This window comes from Pan paniscus, chromosome 20 (assembly GCF_029289425.2).
Source record: "Pan paniscus chromosome 20, NHGRI_mPanPan1-v2.0_pri, whole genome shotgun sequence".
NCBI classification, from domain to species: Eukaryota; Metazoa; Chordata; class Mammalia; order Primates; family Hominidae; genus Pan; species Pan paniscus.
In genome coordinates this window covers 60,271,785-60,297,193 of record NC_073269.2, presented here as the reverse complement: position 1 = coordinate 60,297,193, position 25,409 = coordinate 60,271,785, and the positions used below count along the sequence as shown (strand labels likewise).

Sequence of the window (25,409 nt, the reverse complement as noted above, 5' to 3'; positions counted from 1 at the left end):
ACCCTGGGCCAGAAAGACCTGAAGGAGAGGAGGCTCGTGTTGCCAGGTCTCAGATAAGGACTGTTTCTAAGTTTAAAAACTTTTTTAAAACCCCACAAGAAACTTTTCCATGTCCTTCACCCATCTCCTGCTTTGACAAGGTGTATCACTAGATATTCTTCAGGACGTTAGGAATTCAGATAAGATGCTCTCGAGAGAACACTTGCCCAGCAACGGCACCTCCTGCAATGGACTGACAGCAACTCTGGCTTTGAACCTCTGGAACCAGGGAACTCTGTTTCTAAGCAGCTCTATCAGCTGCTTTGGTACATCAGGTTTTGGTACATGTAGGGAATACTGAAACGAATTCCCTGTGTATCCCAAGAAACAACTCTACTGAGACATCATATTCTCTAGGGGTTTATTTTTGTTTTTATTTTAGGTTAGAGCCTTGGGTAGAACACCCAGTGTCTCCTTGTCCATCTGAAGAACATGCTGCTATGTGGAAGCACATCCTTGAGATCCACAGACACTGGGCAAGGAGACAAGGATGTCCCACTATATGGAAGTCCCCCTAATAAATGCTCTATGAACACCCTGGTGTTTAGTGCTTCTTTCATTGGAATTCCAGCAGGTCTGGATGGTTTGGTGCACTCCCTTGAGGGAATTCCCCTGGGCTGCTTGGGGTCCACTCCAGCCTCAGGTGTAGCTGGAGGACGCAGCCTCCCACCTTGGTCTGGAGCCCTGAGCCTCTCACTGTTATTGCAGATCCTGAGATTCCTCTCCCGGCTCCACTCAGTGGTGGAAACCTCCACCCTAATGAGCCCTTGATGGTCCCGGGACCCTGTGGCATCTCACCTCTGGCCTCTGTTCTTTCCTGTGGATCCATCTACACTTGGGAAATTCCACACCCCTTTTACTGCTCATGACCTTGATGCTCTGGGTATTTCAGAAATGCTACACATATATTTCTCCATTACGGTCAGATGTGACATCTTGAGTGGACTCATCAATCACCTACAGAATGTGGAGTCCAACACCAAGATCCTCTCACGTCCCAAAGCCTCAGGTCTTACCCTGGTCTGGAAATCAAGCACAAATGAGCCCCTCCCAATGTCCCAGGCACCACTGACCCCACAACCACTGTGACCAGTGGGATTTGTGACATCAATCTGCAAAGGAAGAAACTGAGGCTCAGAGATGGGACATTACAAACCAAGGTCACGTAGGCAGTGGATGATAACCAGTCATCAAATAAATATCAACTCCCTCCCTAACTCCTCAAATCAAAGCTCAAACATAAGTCATTGTTCCCAAAATGTTGACCAGGAATTGAGGTGCAGAGGGACGGCTAAGGACGCAAGGGGCACCGAGGAGGCAGGAAAGACTCAGAGGTTTGTTCCCGGGGGGAGGGAGTGGATGCTGTAGCAAAAACATTTAAAAAGGGGAAGTTGAGAGGGGACTATTTGGTTGAAAGAAAACCCACAATCCAGTGTCAAGAAAGAAGTCAACTTTTCTTCCCCTATTTCCCTGCATTTCTCCTCTGTGCTCACTGCCACACGCAGCTCAGCCTGGACGGCACAGCCAGATGCGAGATGCTTCTCCGCTGATCTGAGTCTGCCTGCAGCATGGACCTGGGTCTTCCCTGAAGCATCTCCAGGGCTGGAGGGACGACTGCCATGGTAAGGACCCCACAGCGCTGAGCTGATGGACGGGCTGAAGGAGGGAGGGTGACCTTGGGGGAGGCTGTGAGAAGGAAGGGGAAGCCTCCACTACCCTCATCTGGAAGGGCAGACCCCGGAAGCACAAGTTCTATTTGCTGCTACATCCCGGCTTTCAGTGAGACAAGGAGAAACCAGACAGACAGTGGCTGGGGGTCAGGAAAGACCCCATTACAGTCTGAAATGTCTGCAGAGGGCCTGGTGCCTGCCCCAACCTCAGCCCTAAAACAATGAGAGCTAGGCTCCTGGGAGGGTAGTTCTGCTTCCTGTGTGGCTGCAGATGACAACACACCATGAGAAGAAGGACCCAGCCTCCGAGTGTCCACACAGGGTGGGAAGGAGGGAAGGCTATTTCTCTCTGTGTGTCTCTGTCCTGCCAGCACCGAGGGCTCATCCATGCACAGGGCAAGGCAGTGGGAGGAGACGCCATGACCCCCATCCTCACGGTCCTGATCTGTCTCGGTGAGATTTGAAGAGGGAGGGGAGCTTCTAACCTAGCGGGGACCTCACCCCACAGCCAAACTCTGGTCCCTAAGGAGACTCCAGGGGCTCACAAAGATCCCAGGGAGGGGAGGACCTGCCCAGGCTTCAGGGGACAAATCCCTCACAGGGAACTCTCTTCCAGGGCTGAGTCTGGGCCCCAGGACCCACGTGCAGGCAGGTGAGTCTGTCCCCAGCTGTCCCAGGTCCCCCCTCCTCACTGGGGACCAGTGGCCACCCCTGTGCAGCTGGGGATGGGGAATAGCAGTTCTGGGCTGACTGATGGGGGCATCTGGAGGGTCCTGGGCTGAGAGCAGAGAACTGTTGGGTGGGAAATGACTTAGAATCCTACCTTTGATTTCCTTCCAGGGACCCTCCCCAAGCCCACCCTCAGGGCTGAGCCAGACTCTGTGATCACCCAGGGGAGTCCCGTGACCCTCAGGTGTCAGGGGAGCCTTGAAGCCCAGGAGAACCATCTATATAGGGAGAAAAAATCAGCATCCTGGATTAAACGGATACAACCACAGCTTGTGAAGAAGGGCCAGTTCCCCATCCCATCCATCACCTGGGAACACGCAGGGCGGTATCGCTGTCAGTATTACAGCCGCTCTCAGTGGTCAGAGCCCAGTGATCCCCTGGAGCTGGTGGTGACAGGTGAGAGGACACTCATGGCTCCCAGCCCCAGGCTCTGCCCTCAGGAAGGGGTTCGGCTCTCAGGGGCATCTCCACTCTCACAGCCCAGCCCTGGGGATGATGTGGGAGGTGGGAGCCCCATTTAACACGGTGCCTCCTTCTCTCCTAGGAGCCTACAGCAAACCCACCCTCTCAGCCCTGCCCAGCCCTGTGGTGACCTCAGGAGGGAACGTGACCCTCCAGTGTGGCTCACACCTGGCATTTGGTGGCTTCACTCTGTGTAAGGAAGGAGAAGATGAACACCCACAATGCGTGAACTCCCAGTCCCATACCCTTGGGTGGTCCTGGGCCATCTTCTCCGTGGGCCCCGTGAGCCCGAGTCGCAGGTGGTCGTACAGGTGCTATGGTTATGACTGGAGCTCTCCCTATGTGTGGTCTCTACCCAGTGGTCTCCTGGAGCTCCTGGTCCCAGGTGAGAAATTCACAGCATTGCCTGGAGTTCCCTGAGTCTCCCTGAGTCTCCAGGCAGGTGGGGAGCAGACGGGTATCAGGGTAGCTCCAGGTGGGATGATGTTGGGGCGAGAGGGCTCAGGGCTCCTGGGGCCAGAGACACAGGAAGATCAGCAGTGGTGAGGCCCCGGGGGAGAGGGAGGGTTTGTGGGGAAGCCTGAGAGTCGGCTCCTGGAAACCATGACCACCTTTTCCCAGGTGTTTCTAAGAAGCCATCACTCTCAGTGCAGCCAGGTCCTGTCGTGGCCCCTGGAGAGATCCTGACCCTCCAGTGTGGCTCTGATGTTGGCTACGACAGATTTGTTCTGTATAAGGAGGGAGAACGTGACTTCCTCCAGCTCCCTGGCCGGCAGCCCCAGGCTGGGCTCTCCCAGGCCAACTTCACCCTGGGCCCTGTGAGCCGCTCCCACGGGGGCCAGTACAGATGCTGCGGTGCACACAACCTCTCCTCTGAGTGGTCGGCCCCCAGTGACCCCCTGGACATCCTGATCACAGGTGAGGAGCCCAGCGGGTTCAGTCAGGGACCCAGGCTCTGCACAGGCCCTGCTGGGGGAGCCCAGGTGGTGATGGCCAGGATGAGGGGTGGGGGTCTCAAAGGAGGGAGAGACAGACAGAGACAGGGGTGGGCGGGGACAGGGAGACTCAGAGAAAACAGAGACAGAGAGACTGAGGGTCCCAGGGAGAGGCCTGGTGGGGAGGTCTCAGCTCAGAACAAGGTGGGGCAGCCCCTCACCCAACCTTCTTCTCTCCAGGACAGATCCATGCCAGACCCTCCCTCTCGGTGCAGCCGGGCCCCACAGTGGCCTCAGGAGAGAACGTGACCCTGCTGTGTCAGTCACAGGGATGGATGCACACTTTCCTTCTGACCAAGGAGGGAGCAGCTGATGCCCCGCTGCGTCTAGGCTCCACTTACAGAGCTCAACAGTACCAGGCTGAATTTCCCATGAGTCCTGTGACCTCAGCCCACGCGGGGACCTACAGGTGCTACGGCTCACGCAGCTCCAACCCCTACCTGCTGACTCACCCCAGTGAGCCCCTGGAGCTCGTGGTCTCAGGTGGGGGCCCTGACCCTGTCCTCTCTGAGCTCAAAGGCTCAGCTCAGGCCCTGCCCCAGGAGAGCTCTGGTCTGGGATGGAGTGAGCGGGGGTCTGAGCGGGGCTCAGCCAGAGGGGGACTCACCCTCAGAGGGAAGGAGGACAACAGGCCCTCCCAGGCCTGCCCACACTCAGCGGCATCACCGGCATCATGAACAGGAGAGGTGGGTGGAGGGAGGGACCTGGGGAGGCCAAGGGCCCATGTAGAGAAATTTGGTTTGAGGGGGATTTTTCAGGGAAGCCCAAGCTCCTCAGCCACCTCTCATTCTTTTTTTTTTTTTTTTTTTGAGACGGAATCTCGCTCTGTCGCCCAGGCTGGAGTGCAGTGGCACGATCTCGGCTCACTGCAAGCTCCGCCTCCGGGGTTCACGCCATTCTCCCACTTCAGCCTCCCGAGTAGCTGGGACTACAGGCGCCTGCCACCATGCCCGGCTAATTTTTGTATTTTTAGTAGAGAGGGGGTTTCACCGTGGTAGTCAGGATGGTCTCGAACTCCTGACCTCGTGATCCGCCCGCCTCGGCCTCCCAAAGTGCTGGGATCACAGGCGTGAGCCACCGCGCGCGGCCAAGCCTCCTGTCATTCTTGTACCCAGGACCCTCCATGGTTCCCAGCACCCCACCCACCGGTCCCATCCCCACACCTGGTGAGTCCCTGAGGCCTCTGGGCTTGGAGGGAGCACAGCCTCCCCCAGGGCAGCTTGGAGTCTCCCGGAGGATCCCATTCCCTTCGGGGATTCAAGCATGAGCTTCCATCCAGGGAGCCGGGCAGAGCCAGAGGAGGGGCCACAGGCTCCCTGGGGCTCTGAGGCTGGGCTGGTGAGGGGCGGGGGGTCGAGGCAGAGGGAGATGTTGAGGCCCAGGCTGTGGGAGGAGCAGCCGGGCTGACATGGGGAGCAGGGCAGCCCCAGCCCTCACCTCCCTATCCTGACCCAGCAGGCCCTGAGGACCAGCCCCTCACCCCCACCGGGTCGGATCCCCAGAGTGGTGAGTGAGGGGCTCTGAGTGGGAGGTGGGCGGGGTCCAGGGGAGGCAGGGGTGGGTTCTGTCCTAGGTTCAGGCCTCTCTGGAGGTGGCGATGTGGACAGGCCCCTCCCCTGCCTGGGCCTCAGTTTCTCCAAGTGTAAAGGCGAGAGGCCTGCGGGTGGGAAAGTTCCTTTCAGCTCTCACTCCCAGCTGTGCCCTCCTGGGAGAGGAGGCCTCCCAGGGAAGCCTCCAAGACCCGATTCCGCGGGGGCCTGTCCTGTCCCACCTGCAGCAGAGACGGTGACCTGGGGCAGGGGAGGGGAGCAGAGTCATGGTTCAAGACAGTCAGGCTCTTTCCCTGCAGCTCCAGGACTCGGCTCTGGTGCAGGAACAAGGGCTGCAGGTCAGACTCCCGGGTTCCCTTCCCAGCTCTGCCACTTCCTGGCTGGGGGCCCAGGGCAGGCGATTCCCCTCTCTGAGCATCAGTTTTTCATCTGTACAGTGGGTGGGGTGGATGTTTCTGTGCTGCACGACTGTTGTGGGGGTTGGAGGTGGTGAATAGAAGGTCCAGCAGTCACCTGCACACAGTAGGCGCTCATTTCAATGACATCACCCCCATCCCTGACATCATCGTGCTCAAGGTCTGGGAAGGCACCTGGGGGTTGTGATCGGCATCTTGGTGGCCGTCGTCCTCCTGCTCCTCCTCCTCCTCCTCCTGTTCCTCGTCCTCCGACACCGACGTCAGGGCAAACGCTGGACATCGAGTGAGTAGGGAATGGGGGGACCCTGAGGGCCGACCGAGGGTGGGCTCAGGGCACAGCCAAAGAGAATCCAAACCTCTGGGCAAATGCAGCTTTGAGAAACTGTTCCAGCATTTCTCACCAGGTGAATGGAGAAAGCACTTAATGTCAGTCCCATCTACAAATGTAAAGTGTCCTCCGGGCTCAGTCCCATCTACAAATGTAAAGTGTCCTTTGGGCTCTGTCCATCTCATGAGGTATTTGGAACATGGAGGCAGGAGTGTTTTCAGGTTTCCTTCCTTACCTTCGAGCTGTGTGTGCGGGGCAGGGGGCTCCAATGTTCCCAGGGCTGAGGCTCTGTCCTTCTTCCGCCAGCCCAGAGAAAGGCTGATTTCCAGCATCCTGCAGGGGCTGTGGGGCCAGAGCCCACAGACAGAGGCCTGCAGAGGAGGTAATTCTGCCCAAAGACGCCAGACTCCCACCCGCCCCTGGCCCATTCACTGCCCCTAAAGCTCCCGTTCCTCCCCCAGGTCCAGCCCAGCTGCCGATGCCCAGGAAGAAAACCTCTGTGAGTGAGAGGAAGAGGTGACCAGCCAGGAGGGAGATGGGGGCCCCAAAGTTTCCGTAGCAATGGAGAAAGGGGCACCGGCTGGAAAGGGTTTGGGGCTCAGGGTGAGATGATCTCACCCCACACTGTGGGACCTCAGGGACATTGCAGCCCCTCCCTGCATCTCAGTGGCCCCATCTGGGAGCTGAGCAGGGGCTGGCAGGACTCAGAGGTCCCAGGGAACCTTCCCAAGAGACGAACCCCTTGCTCTGCCCCAGCAGATGCTGCCGTGAAGGACACACAGCCTGAGGACGGGGTGGAGATGGACACTCAGGTGAGACCCTGCCCCCGTCCCGGGCACCAAAGGCCTCCTGGTGCCAGATCTAATCCTGCAGGACTTCTCTGTCCTCCTTCCCCCGGCTCTCAGCATCGTCACGGTGGACCCCTCCTTGTCCAGCACGCTGCCTCCCGCCTGCTGTGACCTCACTCTCTCCTGCTGTCCTGGGACCTCGTGGGCCTCCTCCCGGGTCCCCTTCCTGCTCCTCATCCTCTGTTTGGCCCTCTGGTTGTTAGAGCGCTCCCCAGGCCTCAGGAGGATGAGGAATAAATGAACCACCCCGGTCCCCTGGGCTCCCCTTCATTCATTCATCCAGCGAGTGTTCCCAGGGAGCTCACTGTGGATGGGGCTCCCCGTGGGAGCTGCAGACACAGCAGGGAGGAAAGCCGCCCCCGCCTCCTGAGCTCACCTCATGGTGGGAGACAAAATGCAAATAAATGCACCGTGTCCAGGAGTGCAACGTGCTGTAAGGAACATAAACCAGGGAAAGGGCAGAGAGTGTGGGGCAGTGGGGCCAGTCTGAATGGAAGGGGAGGGCTGTCTGCTCAGCTGTCATCTGAGAAACCTGGACGGAGGGGGCCACACGATCCTCTAATGGACGAGCCCCTGCAGGCAGAGGAAACAGCCGTGCAAAGGCCCCGAGGCAGCAGCGAGCTCTTGCAGGAAGGCCCGTGAGGCTGCAGCCAAATGGGCAAGGTCAGAGTGAGGAGCAGAGGCCAGAACCACAGGGAGGGAGCGGCCAGACCCTCCACGGCCTTAGGGCATCCCTGAGATTCCATCAGGAAAGGGATGTAATCGGATCACCCCGGGAACAGTGGGGAAAATTGACTCCAGGGGGTCAGGGGGATTCAAGGACACCCCCCACCACTGTCTCTCTCCAGCAGAGCCCACGTGATGAAGACCCCCAGGCAGTGACGTATGCCGAGGCGAAACACTCCAGACCTAGGAGAGAAATGGCCTCTCCTCCCTCCCCACTGTCCGAAGAATTCCTGGACACAAAGGACAGACAGGCGGAAGAGGACAGGCAGATGGACACTGAGGTGAGTCCTTTCCTCTCCAGACCCCCAGGCCTCCCCCACCCCCACCACGTTCCTTCACTCTCACTCTCCCCCGCTGCAGGCTGCTGCATCTGAAGCCTCCCAGGATGTGACCTACGCCCAGCTGCACAGCTTGACCCTCAGACGGGAGGCAACTGAGCCTCCTCCATCCCAGGAAGGGGCCTCTCCAGCTGAGCCCAGCATCTACGCCACCCTGGCCATCCACTAGCCCGGAGGGTAGGCAGACTCCACACTCAGTAGAAGGAGATTCAGGACTGCTGAAGGCATGGGAGCTGCCCCCAGTGGACACCAGTGAACCCCAGCCAGCCTGGACCCCTAACAAAGACCATGAGGAGACGCTGGGAACTTTGGGCCTCACTTGCTTCTGCGGTCGAAATAACTAATATCCCTACATTTTTTAATTAAAGCAACAGACTTCTCAATAATCGATGAGTTAACTGAGAAAACTAAAATCAGACGTAAGAATGTCCTTTAAACTGAATCACAATATAAATATTACACATCACACCATGAAATTGAAAAACTACAAACCACAAATGAAAAAAGTAGAAAAGAAAAAAAAAACTAGGAAATGAATGACGTTGGCTTTCGTATAAGGAATTTAGAAAAAGAATAACCAATTATTCCAAATGAAGGTGTAAGAAAGGGAATAAGAAGAATTGCTAATGAGGAAAAACCAAAACTTGAAAATTCAACAAAGCCAATGAAGCTCATTCTTGAAAATATTAATTACAGTCATAAATCCTAACTACATTGAGCAAGAGAAAGAAAGAGCAGGCACGCATTTCCATATGGGAGTGAGCCAGCAGACAGCCCAGCAGATCCTACACACATTTTCACAAACTAACCCCAGAACAGGCTGCAAACCTATGCCAATATACTAGAAAATGCAGATTAAATAGATGAAATATTCAAAACTGGAGTTTACATAATGAACGTAAGAGTAATCAGAGAATCTGACTCATTTTAGATGTGTGTGTATGTGTGTGTATATATATATGTGTGTGTGTGTGTGTGTGTGTGAAAAACATTGACTGTAATAAAAATGTTCCCATTGTATCATCTCCAGTTCAGGAAGTTTCACTGGTGATTTCTTACAAATATTGACGCACTAATGAAACACACAAACACACCCAGAGCATCACAAATGTTTCTTGAGAATAGAAAAAGAGGCAATGTGCCCGGGTGCGGTGGCTCACGCCTGTAATCTCAACATCTAGGGAGGCAGAGGCGGCAGATTACTTGAGGCCGGGAGTTCAAGACCAGCCTGGCCAACAAGGCAAAACCCCATCTCTACTAAAAATACAAAAATTAGCTGGACATGGTGGCGCACACTGCAATCCCAGCTACTTGGGAGGCAGAGGCAGGAGGATCACTTGAATGAACCCGGGAGGTGGAGGTTGAAGTGAGCAAAAACAAACCCCCTACAATTCAGCCTAGGATATGTTTATTAAATTTACATTTGTCTTTTTGCTTAAGATTGCTTTGGTATTCGTCCTCTTTTTGGTTCCATGTGAATTTTAGGATTTTTTCTAATTCTGTGAAAAAAAATGATGTTGATATTTTGATGGGAATTGCATTGAACCTAAATATTGCTTTGGGAAGTGTGATCATTTTCACAATATTGATTCTGCCAATCCATGAGCATGGGATATATTTCTATTTTGCTGTGTCATCTACGATTTCTTTCAGCAGCATTTTGTTGTTCTTCTTGTAGAGATCTTTCACCTCCTCGGTTAGGTATATTCTTAGATATTTTTAATTTTTGCAACTGATGTACAAGGGATTGAGTTTTGCAGCAACCTGGATGAGCTGGAGGCCATTATTCATGACACCACATCCAGCCAATTTTTGTATTTCTTGTAGAGATGAGGTTTTGCCATGTTGCCCAGGCTGGTCTTGAACTCCTGGGCCCAAGTGACCCGCCCGCCTTGACCTCCCGAAGTGCTGGGACTGCAGGCATGAGCCACGGTGCCCGGCCCATCATAGCACTTTTGATCATTAGGATAATTCCTCCTCCTTGTCAGTTTTGGACACATGCTCCCCACATGCCTCATCTTCCAGAGAGGGTTTCCACCAGGGCTGTGCTGGGAGTTAAGCCTGGAAGAGGGGAGATGGTTCCACCTGCCAGTGCCACATGAGTCTGCTCAGGGCTGTAACCAGCAGGGAGGGTCCAGTGTGAGCCTCAGACTCACATGTGGGACAGACGCCCGTGTGTGACAATGCTCCAGTGAATCTGTTTCACACACATGGAGGAGGCGGCTCAGGGCTGACCATGGACCTGAGTCAATGAGCAGAGATATCCCAGTGCCATCCACAAACACAGGGGAGAAGGACCCACAACTTCTCACTTTCATCCAAAACCCCGACCCCTCCCTGTCTGTGAGGGCCCTGGGGTTCTCCTCTGTCTCATACAGAGGCAGAAACCTCCCCCTTAGTGACCCCCAGACTTTGCAAGTCACCAGCAGCCACTCGGCTCTGACCTCTTCTGTTTCTTAAGGTTTCCTGCCTATGACAGGAAGTCTCATTTCTCATTTTCTTCGTAGGACCGTGGCTACATATTTCAGACACATTATAAGTAGGTTTTCCCCATGTTAGGAGCAGATGTGGGCCGTTGAGCACATAAGTTACTCACCGTGACTGTGCAGTCCAACACCAGGATCCACTCATGTTTCAACCCCTCAAGTCTTAACCCGGTCTGGAAATGTACGATGACTGAGGCCCTCCCATGACCCAGGCACAACTGGTCCCCAAAACCACTCAGGAGGGGGGTTCATGACAACAAGTTCCAAATGAGGAAACCGAGGCTCAGAGATGGGACTTACTGCCCAAAGTCATGCAGACGGGGTGAAGGTGAGCAATTCAGAAAAAATTAACTCCCTATCCCACCCCCAAATCAGAGCTGAAGACAAGTACTTGTTCCCAAAACCTTGAAGGCAGACTGAGATGTAGGGGAATGCCCAAGGAAGCGGGGCTGGGGGTGGGAGGGACGCCGAGGAGGCAGGAATGACTCAGAGGTTACTTTTAAGGGAGGGGGACCTGAACACTATTAAAAAAATAGAAAGAAAAGAAAGAAGGGAAGTCTAAGAAGGAAACTGGAAGAAATAAAACCCATACTCCAAAGACAAAAGAAGAGTCAGCATTTCTTTATTTCTCCTTTTTTTCTCATTGCCAATTGCAGCTCAACTTGAATTTCACAGCCCGATGTGAGATACGTCTCTGCTGATCTGAGCCTGTCCTGCAGCATGGACCTGCAGCTTTCCTGAAGCATCTCCAGGGCTGGATGCCATGGTAAGGATCCCGCAATGCTGTGTTGATGGACAGGCTGAAGGAGGGAAGGGGACCCTACGGGGAGGCTCTGAGAAGAACAAGCCCCCAGTCACCCTCACTTGGACAGGACAGACTCAGAAAGGTGCTGGGTCTATCGGCTCCTACGTCCTGACCCTTGATGAGATGAGGACAGATGAGGCAAATTGCAGAAAAGGGTCAGGGAGATACCATTTCTGTATGAAGTATCTGAAGAGAGCCTGGTGCCTTCCCCAGCCCCAGCCTTGGGGAAATGAAAGTCAAGCTCCCGGAGAGGGCAGTTCCCCTTCTTGTGGGGCTGATGACGGGACAATCTCATGATGGAGAACCCAGGCTCCCAGTAGATTTACTCCATCCAGGAACTGTGGCTTCGTCCATCTGCACAGCCAGGGGCTGTGGGAGGAGACGCCATGACTCCCTCCCACAAACCTCTGATCTGTCTTGATGAAATTGAAAGAGGGAGAGGGGAGACTGTAGCCTGGAAGGAATCCCGCCTCACAACTTGGTCCTGATTGAATAGAAGACCCCAGAGGTTCACAGAGATCCCAAGGTGGGGAGGATCTGCCCAGTGTTCAGGAGGCGAATCTCTCTCAGGAAGCTCCGTGACCCCCTCCCTAGGGTTGCTCCTGTGCCTCAGTTGGATTTGGAGAGGATGCCTTAGATTAGAGGGTATTGTTCAGTGGGATTTGGAGAGGACGCCTTAGATTAGAGGGTATTGTTCAGTGGGATTGGAGAGGATGCCTTAGATTAGAGGGTATTGTTCAGTGGGATTTGGAGAGGACGCCTTAGATTAGAGGGTATTGTTCAGTGGGATTTGGAGAGGACGCCTTAGATTAGAGGGTATTGTTCAGTGGGATTTGGAGAGGACGCCTTAGATTAGAGGGTATTGTTCAGTGGGATTTGGAGAGGATGCCTTAGATTAGAGGGTATTGTTCAGTGGGATTTGGAGAGGATGCCTTAGATTAGAGGGTATTGTGTCTTTCAGCAACAAAACCATACAAAAAACACCTGGACATTTCACATCAGTGGATAAAGCATATCTTGTGCCAAATCAGGACCAAACTGCGGTGAAATTTCGGGTTCACACTACAGTTAATCACCTTTGAGGAAAGCATTCCAGGTTGGTGCCTATCTCTGTAATAAACGTCTCCATTCCTGGCTACAGGTAATGGATTAGAGTAACACTGGCCGAACAGACACTGTCTTCACCTGACGATTATACTGAAAAATAGCCATAAAATTGTTCCCTCCAAATCCAATTCCCTTTGTGACAATTCTCAAAAGAAGATATACGAACGGTCCACAAACATATGAAAAACATGTATGTGTATGTGTGTATATACACACACACAGCACGGAATACTACTCAGCCATAAAAAGGGACAAAATAATGGCATTCGCAGCAACCTAGATGCAGTTGGAGATCACTATTCTAAGTGAAGTAATTCAGAAATGGAAAACGAAACATCGTATGTTCTCATAAGTGGGAGCTAAGCTATGAGGATGCAAAGGCATAAGAAGGATATAATGGACTCTGGGGACTCACAGGGAACAATGGGAGGGGGATGAGGGATAAAAGACTACACATTGGGTGCAGTGTACACTGCTGGAGTGATGAATGCACCAAAATCTCAAAAATCACCACTAAAGAGCTTATCCACGTAGCCAAACACCACCTGTTCCCCAAAAGCTATTGAATATTTTTTAAAAAACAATAAATAAAAATAAATTTACCACATTAAAAACAACAACAAGGGCACATAGCAAAATGTTCTCATGCTCTATGCACGCTATAGCATGTAATTGCTCTCTGTTCCTTTACATGATTGAAGAATATTCCATTCTATGCCTATATCACATTTGGTTTACGCATTCACCAATTGATGGACATTTGGGTTGTTTTCACTATTTAGCAATCATGAATAATGACCAAAAAAGGACATATATTTGTTGGGGTTTTTTTTATTTTTAAAAGATTATAATTATTTATTTATTTATTTATTTATTTACTGAGACAAAGTTTCACTCTGTCACCCAGGCTAGAGTGGAGCTGTGAGATCTTGGCTCACTGCAACCAGTTCAAGCAATTTTTGTGCCTCAGCCTTCTGAGTAGCTGGGATTACAGTTGTGCACCACCACAGGAGGCTATTTTTTTTTTATTTTAGTAGAGACAGGGTTTCGCCGTGTAGGCCAGGCTGGTCTCGAACTCCTAGCCTCAAGCCTTCCACTCGCCTCAGCCTCCCAAAGTGCTGGGATTAGAGGCATGAGCCACCACACCATGCCAAAAGGTTATAGTCATTTAAATTCGGGTTGCAACTGCATGCTTACAATTCTCTACATTTAGATTTAAAAACATTTTATTGATGGTCAATCTGGAACATAATTAATGCATCTTAATTAAGTTTCCACTGATGTATATAGAAGGCTAAAGGCTGAAGTTTTATTCACCTCTAGTAGAGTAACCAACCATAAAATCATTAGTTACTTTCAACTTCATAACTAATTGACATTTCCCAAATGAGCTGTCTTTAATCCTGATAGTTCTTTATTTTTAAAAATATATTTGCCACGGGATGCTGATTTGCAATGGGTGTCATAATGAGAATAACCAAAATTGGGTAAATGTGACAAAATATTGACAAAATGTTTCACACCCTTAAATTACACAACGTCAATAATGAGGAGAAAGCATTGCAAAAGGAGACTACTGCAATGCTACTTACATTCTTGCAATAAAACCAGCAAAGCATCCACATCAAGAGAGTTCTCATCTCACTTCCAGCTTTTTCCCCTCAAGAACAATTTGAATCTCGTTGGCACCTAAAGTCTCATAGGTCAATAAAGCTTCTGCTAGATTCTTATGCTCCTCTGCATGACTTTTCAAGATACGTTTTGCTCATTTTTTTTTAAGGTTTGCATCATTCTTCTTTATTTTTGACTTGATTTTCCATTCAACATCACCAACAAATTTTTAGCGAAATGTAATAATTATATAATTAAACATCTTTCATGGATCACCCTATCCATCTCTACTATATAAATTTAAGATTCTAAATGTTTTAAAAATACTTCTTGATTATGGTTATTAACTGTTCACATGTCCGTTGGTAAATATTACTTATTCCTAGACTGAAACAGAGCTAAACATCAATACTATATCTAGTTTTCATTTGTATAGATACAGGACTGAGAAAATTTGTTCTTCTAAATAAATACTATGGATAGGGTAGGATGGTGTTTTGTTATAACCGTGTCATACAATTATTTGAATTTTGAATAAGTTTTGCTCATTTATATGAGTCCCTTAGAATGGTTCTTATTTCATGTTCAATAGCAGATTGAGTTTCTGGACTTAGTTTCCCTGTATCACTGTAGGTCATAACTCCAAGCTTTTCGCTAATTCCAAATTTGATAACCATCTGCTTTGCCATTTTAGTGGCATTAGCAAAATCACTGGAAGCACCTGTTGTAATATGGTCAGTTCCAAATATAAGCTCCTCTGCCACTCTTGCTCCCATACTAATGTCCATTTGTGCAAGCAGCTGGGCTCTGGTTTCATTCCATCTGTCATCATCAGGTAATGGGGACACAGGTCCAAATGTTGGCCCCTGTGGCATGATTGTAGCTTTGTTGATAGACGTTTCATCTTTTGTGTAATATGCCATAATGGCATGACCAGATTCATGATAAGTTGTGATGGATTTGTTTTTGTTATCAATTTCTGTGCTGCTTCTGTCAGGCCACATTATAATTTTGTCTTTGGAAAACTTCAGTTCCTTCATGGTAACCACTTCTTTTCCATCAATAGCTACAAAAGGACGTATATTTGGTGTGATTTTATGCACATGAAATATCCAGAATAGACAAAGCCATAGAAACTGAAAGTAGACTAGTGATTTCTTAAGGCTGAGGGAAGGGAAGAATTAGCACTGACTACTTAGGGGTTCTTTCTGAGGTAATGGAAATGCTGTGGGATGAGGTAGGGATGGTGATTGCACAGCATAGTGAAGACACTAAAATCCACTTATTTGTACACTAAAAAATGGTGCATTTCATATGGTGTGAGTTATGTCACATAACTAAGTAAGTAAATAAATAATTTATATCCCGGCTTCTGCCCAGGGTTTGGGAAGCTGGAAAGAGTTTCACTAGCTGGGTGCGGTGGCTCACACCTGTAATCCCAGCATTTTGGGAGGCTGAGGTGGGTGGATTGCCTGAGGTCAGGAGTTTGAGACGAGCCTGGAAAACATAGTGAAACCCTCTCTCTACTAAAAATACAAAAAAATAGCTGGGCATGGTGGCACATGCCTGTAATCCCAGCTACTGGGGAGGCTGAGGCAGGAGAATCACTTGAACCCAGGAGGCAGAGGTTGTAGTGAGCCAAGAACACGCCATTGCACTCCAGCCTGGGCAACAAAAGCGAAACTCCATCCCTCCCCCTCCCTCCCCCACTCCAAAAAAAGAGCTTCTCTGCAATCCTAACCAAGAGTAAAACTCAGATCAACTCCATAATGTAGATTTCACCTGAGACCATCAGAAATCCGAGCTCTGGGAGCAACTGAGTAACCTGAATTCCAAGGAGGAGTAGGATGCCATGACAGGCTCTACAAAGGCAGAACACATGAGGGTGGGAGACTGCCATACAAGCTGGGAAGGAGGAATCAGATGATATTGTCATGAATTCCTCAAGAGTCAGTGTTTGCTGGCCTCCAAGAGGCAAGGATCTCTGGGAACTTAAGGCAGAGAAGCACTTCACACTCACCCATGAGCTCTTTTCCGTGGGTCTCAACTGGGCATTCACAACATAGATTGGAAGTAAGGTGGAGACCCAAAATTTGTGATCAGACATGATTACCTTCCACAGTGTGTGGCCTGAAATCTCACCCCCTGCCCAGATACTTCTCCCATGTGTAGAAAAAGACTTAAGTCATTGAGAGAGGTTCGGCAAAACCAGCCAATCTCAGGCCCCAGGTAAAAACCCATTGTGGATATAAGAAGGTAGATTTAAAAATCCCTCTATCCCTAGGAGTACTGCAGAAAATTCCTGAAACCATAATCCCAGATATACAGATGTCAGGGAAGGGACAGGAAATTCCTGCCCAAGTCAACCAAAGCTACCAAGTACAATCCAGCTGCCAAGGGGAAGGAGGACACAAACACTGAGCAAGCCCCACCCTCAAGGCCCACTCATATAGAAATTGTCCAAGACTGAGGCTGGGTGAGGACAGGAGAAATTTCTACTCCCCACCATGAGCCTATCCCTGAGAAGCAAGCAAGAGCAGTCCACAGCTGGGGGAGGCACCAGGTGGAGTACAGAATTGATGCAGTGGAGTCCATCCAGCTGTGGGGTCAGCAGGCCCAATGCAAGCAGGAGGGGCCCATGAATGGGATAGCCATGGAGCAAGAAAGGAGGACATGCATGAACCCAACACCAGTGACTCCCTCTCACCAAGGACCACGTAGCCACCACTATAGCTGAAAGTCTCACCTGTGACCAGCAGAGAGGTCTGGATGTGATGCCTGGTAGTAACTTGATGCCATGGAACACATTCCACCCACGAGGGGGCAGAAAACCTTCCTTAGTCTGAAGGATGCTTGTGCTGAAAATGGGTTTGACGGAGCTCCTTGCAGGGGTCTGTGAGCACTCAGAATGTCTGACTTGTTTAAACGAAATAACCCATGACTTATTCTCAGAATGGGAATCCAGATGCCCACAAAATCCGTGGAGGGAATGAGAACATGGCCACGTGATATTCTGGGAATGACCTGAGATATGTACCATGCAGTGGTTTGGTTTTACTGGGACTGAAAGAACATTGAAATGGCCTCTTGAAATTGGATGTATTGAACAGTTTGTGAATGAGACTCTGCAGTTTGGGGGTTCTGTTACAGTAGCTGTAAATAAGCATACAGAAAGCTGTAGATGATATACATACAGATATAGCTATAAAGACAATAAATGGGCCGGGTGCGGTGGCTCATGCCTGTAATCCCAGCATTTTGGGAGGCCAGGGCAGGTGGATCACCTGAGTTCAGGAGTTCGAGACCAGCCCGATCAACATGGTGAAACGCCATCTCTATTAAAAATACAAAAATTAGCCGGGCGTGGTGCTGCTCGCCTGTAATCCCAGCTACTTGGGAGGCTGAGGCAGGAGAATCGCCTGAACCCGGGAGGCGGAGGTTGCAGTGAGCCGAGATTGCACCATTGCACTCCAGCCTGGGCAACAAGGGCAAAACTCCGTCAAAAAAATAAAAAATAATAAAAAATAAATAAAACAATAAATCATGGTATGTCTTTTGACAGGTAGAATGCATGGGCTTGGGAGTAAAGTGAGAGTTTAATGAACAGCATCTATCACTAACTTTACAGATGACACACTTGGGAGATGTGCACATCCTGTGACTGCACTTTTAGGTGACCCTGGGTTAGAAGATCTGCCTGGTAAGAAACCACTACCAGGGAACAACACAAAAATTACTCTGTACCTAAAATGATGATGTAGCTGGTTTTCCTTGGGTTTCCTCATTACAGTACATCAGCAGGTAAGGAGAAAGATATTATACTGGCCTGGGTAATTTTCTTTAACGATGAGGAGGAGGATTTGGTGAAGAGAGGGTGGTTGGGCAGCTTAGATAATTCACTGTGGCAGTGATGAATTCTCCATAGCTGGAGGTAACCATGACTGGGGTTGGGGTTTGCACTGTGTCTCCAAAAAGGTATGTTGACATCCTAACCTCCCGTAGCTGTGAATATGAACTTATTTGGAAATAGGATCTTTGCAGGTATAACTAGTTAAGATGTGGTCATGCTGGCTTCGGGCAGGATCTAAATCCAATATTGCTCACATCTTTATAAGACATGAAGAAGACACACAGAGAAGAATAGGATGCCATGTGAAGATGGAGGCAGAGATTAGAATGAGAAGTCTGTAAACCAAGGAATGCCAAGAAATGCCAGCAAGGACCAAAGTCTAGGAAAAAGGCACAAAAGTGGCCGGGCGCGGTGGCTCATGCCTGTAATCCCAGCACTTTGGGAGGCCGAGGCGGGCAGATCATGAGGTCAGGAGATCGAGACCATCCTGGCTAACATGGTGAAACCCCGTCTCTACTAAAAATACAAAAAAATTATCCGGGTGTGGTGGCAGGCACCTGTAGTCCCAGCTACTGGGGAGGCTGAGGCAGGAGAATGGCATGAACCCGGGAGGCGGAGCTTGCAGTGAGCCGAGATCGCGCCGCTGCACTCCAGCCTGGGGGACAGAGCAAGACTCCGTTTCAAGAAAAAAGAAAGAAAGAAGGAAAAAGCACACAAGTTTCTTCTTCAGAGCCTCTAGAAAGAAGAAATTATATGAACATTTTGATTTTTTATTTCTGGCCTGCAGAACTCTGAGAGAATAAGTTTATCTTCTTTTTATTCAATACTTTGTGATAATTTGTTATATCAGCCTCCACAAAACTAACACAATGGGCAACTCCCACAAGAAAGCCTGAAACAGGCACAATAATCAGGTGCTCAGATGCCTCAAGGTTGAAATTTATGTTTATTTCATTGGGCCGATAGTTGAGACAAGTAGAGTTTCTCATGCGAACTCTGGCAGAAGGTAAGCAGAACCTAGAGAGGGTGATAGACAGCAAAGCTGGTAAATATAAAGGATGACCTCGGGGTCAATTACAACAGAGAACACTGTACTTTTCCCCATTCACACCCATATGCTTTGTTTGCCTCATTTGTAGATAAATGTGTCCAGCGTGTTGTTGCTTTGGCAGCACATATACCAAAATCGGAATGATACAGAGAAGATCAGCATGGCAGGTGCACAAGGATATTAAAAAATTTCATGAAGCATTATATATATATATATATTTTTTAATGTGTCCAGCAAAGACCTGGAAGAAGTTATAGTGTGAAAAGACATGAACATGAAGTTCATGGGGCTATGAGCAGGGCAAAGTGTGGACTGCAACAGACAGGACAGACCCTGGTGATGCCCCATCGATGTTGCCTGGATCATGTCTTTTTTTTTTTTTTTTGAGACAGGCAGAGTTTTGCTCTTGTTGCCCAGGCTAGAGTCCAATTTTTGAGATGGAGTCTCACTCCGTCACCAGGCTGGAGTGCAGTGGCGCAATCTCGGCTCACTGCAACCTCCGTCTGCCGGGTTCAACTGATTCTCCTGCCTCAGCCTCCTGAGTAGCTGGGACTACGGGCGTGCACCACCACACTGGGCTAATTTTTGTATAATAGTGTGAGTTAATACTTAATAAACACTCGTATATATATATATATATATATACACACACACACATATATGGTGTATATACATATATATGTATGGTATATATATACACACATATATACACACACATATATATACACACATGCATATATATACACACATATACGATTTTATATATATATGTATATACACACACACACACCAGGCTAATTTTTGTATAATAGTGTGTTAATACTTAATAAACACCCGTATAGATATGGTGTATATACATATATATGTATGGTATATATATGTAGGGTATATATATACACACATATATACACACACATATATATACACACAAACATATATGTACACACACACATATATACACACACATATATACACACACATATATACACACATATATGTACACACACATATATTTTTTGATATGTGTATATATATATACACCAGATATGATTATATATATACACACATATATATACACACAAACATATATACACATATATATACACAGAAACATATATACACATATATATACACATATATACACACATATATACACACATATATACACACAAACATATACACACATATATACACACACACATATATACACACATATATACACACAAACATATATACACACACACATATATACACACACACATATATACACACACATATATACATACACATATATATACACACATATATACATATATATTTTTTGATATGTGTATATATACACACATATATATACCCCAGATATGATTTTATATATATATACACACATATATATACACACACATATATAAACAAACATATATATACACACACATATATATACACACAAACATATATACACACATATATACACACACATATATACACACACAAACATATATATACACACATATACACACACATATATATACACACACACATATATACACACACATATATACACACACACATATATATACACACACATATATACACACACATATATACACACACACATATATACACACACATATATACATACACATATATATACACACATATATACATATATATTTTTTGATATGTGTATATATACACACATATATATACCCCAGATATGATTTTATATATATATACACACATATATATACACACACATATATAAACAAACATATATATACACACACATATATATACACACAAACATATATACACACATATATACACACACATATATACACACACAAACATATATACACACACATATACACACACACATATATATACACACACATATACACACACATATATATACACACACATATATACACACACATATATATACACACACATATATAGACACACATATATACACACACATATATATACACACACATATACATATATATTTTTGATATGTATATATATACACCAGATACGATTTTACACACACACACACACACACACATATATACGCCGTTAGTTGTGTCCCTCTAGAGAACCCTAATACACAGCGTGTCACACTAGCACAGGCACAGGCCATCACTCTTGTGAACACCCACGGCACCGTTTCCACTTCAGCTCGGTCCCTGAGGGTCAGGATGCATCTGCCACTGGGAAAGGTGGATCGAGTGGCTCTAGGCAGCTTGGCACGACAGGGTAGTGTAGAGCAACAGCTCAGCCTGGGGATGGCAGGCCAGCAGGCAAGGCTGGCTCAGCGGTGACAATCCCTCAGCAGTGAAAGGATGCTGCGGCTACGTGTCCCCCAGACATCCAGAAGTACATCCCATTCCACAATGGCATAGTGCCAGAGCCGTGACGGCCGTGGACAGTGGGGCACAGTGTCAGTCTTTTCTCCTGGGTGAGTGCAGCTGTGTGGAATCTGGGTAGCTCCGTCAGCTGTGCTGAGTGTCTGTGAAAGGGAATCTCCAATGGTGAGATCTATAGGTGTCCAAAGTGTTGATGGAAGCTGCTAGATCTTTTTCTCAGCTTTTTCCAGCAAGGAGAAGTCCCTCTTTATTCCAAGCTGATCCTGACTGAGGGATGGGGTGATAGAGGTGCAGTGCTACTTTCATTTATTACGTGGCCATCCTGTGATTTTTAATGAAATGGCTAAAATGGCAGACATAGAATTCAGAATCTGGATGCCAAACTAAGATCACTGAGGTTCAGAAGAAAGTTGAAACCCAATCCAAGGGATCTAAGGAACCCAGTAAAATGACACCAGAGGTGGAAGATGAAATAGACATTTTAAGAAAGAAAGAAACTGATTTTATAGAGCTGAAAAACTCATTACAAAAATTGCATAATATAATAAAAAGTAGTAACGGCAAAATAGACTAAGGTGAGAAGAGAATCTCAGAGCTCAAAGACTGCTTCTATGGCCAGGCGTGGTGGCTCACACCTGTAATCCCAGCACTTCGGGAAGCTGAGGCGGGCGGATCAACTGAGGTCAGGAGTTCGAGACCAACCTGACCAACATGGTGAAACCCCATCTCTACTAAAAATACAAAATTTGCCGGACGTGGTGGTGCATACCTGTAATCCCAGTTACTAGGGAGGCTGAGGCAGGAGAATTGCTTGAACCCATGAGGTGGAGGTTGCAGCGAGTCAAGATTGTGCCATTGCACTCCAGCCTGGGCAACAAGAGCGAAACTCCATCTCAGAAAACAAAAATAAAAACAAAATTAAAAAAGACTGCTTCTGTGAATCAACGCAGTCAGACAAAAATAAAAAAATAGTATTTAAAAGAATGAACAAAACCTCTGAGAATTATGGGATTATGGAAAGAGACAAAACCTATGACCCATTGGCATCCCTGAGTAAGAAAGAAAGCAAGCAACTTGAAAAACATATTTGAGAATATTATCAATAAAAATTTCCCCAACCGCACTAGAGAGCCAACATTCACATTTAGGAAACTCAGAACACCCCAGTGAGATACTATACAACAAAACCATCCACAAACAACATACTCATCAACTTCTCCAAGATCAACGTGAAAGAAAATTATTCATGGCAGCTAGAGAGAATAGGCCAGTCATCCAAAAGACGTACCTCATCAGGCTAACAGTGAACCTTTCAGCATAACCCTAAAAGTCAGAAGATATTAAAGATATTAGGGTATATTTTCAGCATTCTTTTTTTTTTTGAGACAGAGTCTCGCTCTGTCACCCAGGCTGGAGTCACCCAAGCAGCGACTGTGTGCTTGGGGAAGGGAGAAGGCAGGACTGAACTCAATGCTGCCCTGTCACACTGGAAAGCCACACTGGGCTGATTGCAACTGATGCCCGTTCATGGAGAAAGCATTTGATGAGCTCTACCCAAAGGGGAACTGCCCAGAAAATCAGTTGGAACTTGAGATTCAGCAAGTCCCACCTGAGACCTCAGGCTAAAGTGCTCTGGGTTTGTTTTTTTGTTTTGTTTTGGTTTTAGATGGAGTCTCGCTCTGTCATCCCAGGCTGGAGTGCAGTGGTGCAATCTCGGCTCACTGCAACCTCTGCCTCCCAGATTCAAGCGATTCTACTGCCTCAGCCTCCCAAGTAGCTGGGACTACAGGCACGTGCCACCATGCCCAGTTAATTTTTGTATTTTTAGTAGAGATGGGATTTGGCCATATTGGCCAGGCTGGTCTCAAACTCCTGACCTCGTGATCTGCCCGCCTCAGCCTCCCAAAGTGCTGAGATTACAGGTGTGAGTGACTGCGCCTGGTCTGGGGTCTTAAACAAGCTTGAAAGAGTCTAGGCCACAAGTACTGTGATTCCTGGGTAAATCCTAGTGCTGTGCTGAGTTTGGAGCCAGTGAATTTAGAGAAATCAGCAAACGTAGCTAAGGGTGTACTTGTTTCATCCCTCCCACTACCCAAGGCAGCACAACTTGTAGCAACAAAAGTGATTCCTTCCTTCTGATTGAAGAGAGGAGAGGGAAGAATAAAGAGGACTTTGTCTTTTATCTGGGATACCAACTCAGCCACAGTAAGATAGGGCAACAGGCAGAGTCCTGAGGTCCCCATCCCAGATGCTAGCTCCTGGACAACATTTTTCCACATACCCTAGGCCAGAAGGGAAATTGATGCCTTGTGGGGAAGGATTTAGTTCTGGCAGAATTCATCACTTGCTAACTGAAGAGCTCTTGGGCCCTGAATAACCAGCAGCAATATACAGGTACTATGTCGTGGGCCTTAGGTGAGACTCTGAGACTTGCTGGCTTCAAGTGAGACTCAGCACCTTCCCAGCCATGTTGACTGTGGGGTGAGAAAAGTGGAAGAAAAAGTAAAAGGGACTTTGTATTGCACCTTAGGTACCAGCTCAACAACAGGGGATAGAGTGCCAAGTAGGCTCTCGGGTCCTCAATTCAAGGACTTTGCTCTTAGAGATCATTTCTGGACCTGCCCTGGGCCTGGGCAGAACCCAGTGTCATGACGGATGAATAGCAGGCCAGGCAGCCTTCACCACAAGCTGACTGAAGATCCCTTAGGGCTTAAGAGAACACTGGCAGTTCTCCCTGTAAGCCTGTCGTGGCAGTGGTCATGGCGTGAGGCTCCTTTGCCTTGAGAAAGGGGAGGAATGAGTGGGAAGGACAGTATTTTGTGGCTTGAGTGCCAGGTCAGCTGCAGTGCAATAGAACGCCGGGTGGACTTCAAGGATTTTATTTATTTATTTATTTATTTATTATTATTATTATTATTATTATTATTATTATTTTGAGATGGAGTTTCACTCTTGTCACCCAGGCTGGAGTGCAATGGCTTGATCTCGTCTCACCGCAACCTCCGCCTCCCGGGTTCAAGCAATTCTCCTGCCTCAGCCTCCTGAGTAGCTGGGATTACAGGCATGCACCACCACGCCCAGCTAATTTTTTTGTATTTTTAGTAGAAACAGGATTTCTCCATGTTGGTCAGGCTGGTCTCAAACTCCCGACCTCAGGTGATCCGCCCGCCTCAGCCTCCCGAAGTGCTGGGATTACAGGCGTGAGGCACCGCGCACGGCGGCTGAATCTGTTAAACACAAAAACAGGAGAGGTGGCCCCATGCTGATCATGGACTTCAGTCAGTGGGCAGAGATATCCCAGCTCCTGTCCACAAATACGAGCAAGGGTGAACCACAGCTTTTCTTTTCCTTTTTTTTTTTTTTTTTTTTGAGACGGAGTCTCACTCTGTCCCCCAGGCTAGAGTGCAGTGGCGCGATCTCAGCTCACTGCAAGCTCTGCCTCCCAGGTTCACACCATTCTCCTGCCTCAACCTCCCAAGTAGCCGGGACTACAGGCGCCCGCCACCACGCCCACTTAATTTTTTCTATTTTTTTTTTTTAAGTAGAGATGGGTTTTCACTGTGTTAGCCAGGATGGTCTCGATCTCCTGACCTCGTGATCTGCCCATCTCGGCCTCCCAAAGTGCTGGGATTACAGGCGTGAGCCACCGTGCCGGGCCGAGCCACAGCTTTTCATCTTCATCTGGAGCCCCTACCCCCTCCCTGACAGTGAGGACCTGGGGTTCCTCTTCTGTCCCACACAGAAGTGGAAATTTCCTCCCTAATGACCCTGGGATGGTCTTAGACACAAGCAGGCTGTCAGCTTTCAAGTTTGTTCTTTGATGTGCAACCTTCTCAAATTAAAAAACTTTTCATTTCTTTTTCTGCACAAAACTTTCATAATCTACATATTTCGGATGTATAATCTACATATTTCAGAGATATATATATATATATATATATGTATATATATGTATGTTTTGAGACAGGGTCGTGCTCTCTCACCCAGGCTGGAGTGCAGTGCTATGATCATACCTCACTACAGCCTGGACCA

General features: G+C 48.1%; 1 protein-coding gene, 1 non-coding gene and 1 pseudogene across 9 annotated transcripts; 2 read left to right on the top strand and 1 right to left on the bottom strand.

Moving 5' to 3' along the window:
• Positions 1–1,498: 1,498 nt before the first annotated feature.
• LOC117977086 (leukocyte immunoglobulin-like receptor subfamily B member 1) lies at positions 1,499–9,130 on the top strand. Of its 8 annotated transcripts, none has more exons than XM_034946385.3 (16): positions 1,499–1,661; positions 2,081–2,162; positions 2,326–2,361; positions 2,550–2,834; positions 2,983–3,285; positions 3,522–3,818; positions 4,076–4,378; positions 5,011–5,061; positions 5,351–5,401; positions 5,745–5,783; positions 6,022–6,144; positions 6,496–6,571; positions 6,651–6,688; positions 6,949–7,001; positions 7,889–8,044; positions 8,124–9,130. In XM_034946385.3, the coding sequence occupies exons 1-16, from the start codon at positions 1,659–1,661 to the stop codon at positions 8,268–8,270; spliced, it is 2,043 nt and encodes a 680-aa protein (XP_034802276.3). In that variant the 5' UTR covers positions 1,499–1,658; the 3' UTR covers positions 8,271–9,130. The 8 variants fall into 8 exon arrangements, with proteins under 8 accessions (XP_034802276.3, XP_034802275.3, XP_034802281.3 ...); XM_034946384.3 differs by having other exon boundaries at positions 7,886–8,044; XM_034946390.3 differs by lacking the exon at positions 5,011–5,061 and having other exon boundaries at positions 5,354–5,401.
• A 5,005-nt stretch (positions 9,131–14,135) lies between these two features.
• On the bottom strand, positions 14,136–15,033 carry LOC117976941 (ATP-dependent zinc metalloprotease YME1L1-like; annotated as a pseudogene).
• A 4,087-nt stretch (positions 15,034–19,120) lies between these two features.
• LOC112437939 (U6 spliceosomal RNA) lies at positions 19,121–19,223 on the top strand. Its single transcript, XR_003026441.1, has one exon. It is a non-coding gene; the product is annotated as a U6 spliceosomal RNA (small nuclear RNA).
• Positions 19,224–25,409: the final 6,186 nt, after the last annotated feature.

Excerpts from the sequence above, each read along its gene's own strand:
- LOC117977086 (XM_034946384.3), top strand. Across the intron at positions 2,362-2,549 it reads CAGGACCCACGTGCAGGCAG|GGACCCTCCCCAAGCCCACC; the intron begins GTGAGTCTGTCC and ends ATTTCCTTCCAG. Across the intron at positions 5,062-5,350 it reads CGGTCCCATCCCCACACCTG|CAGGCCCTGAGGACCAGCCC; the intron begins GTGAGTCCCTGA and ends ATCCTGACCCAG.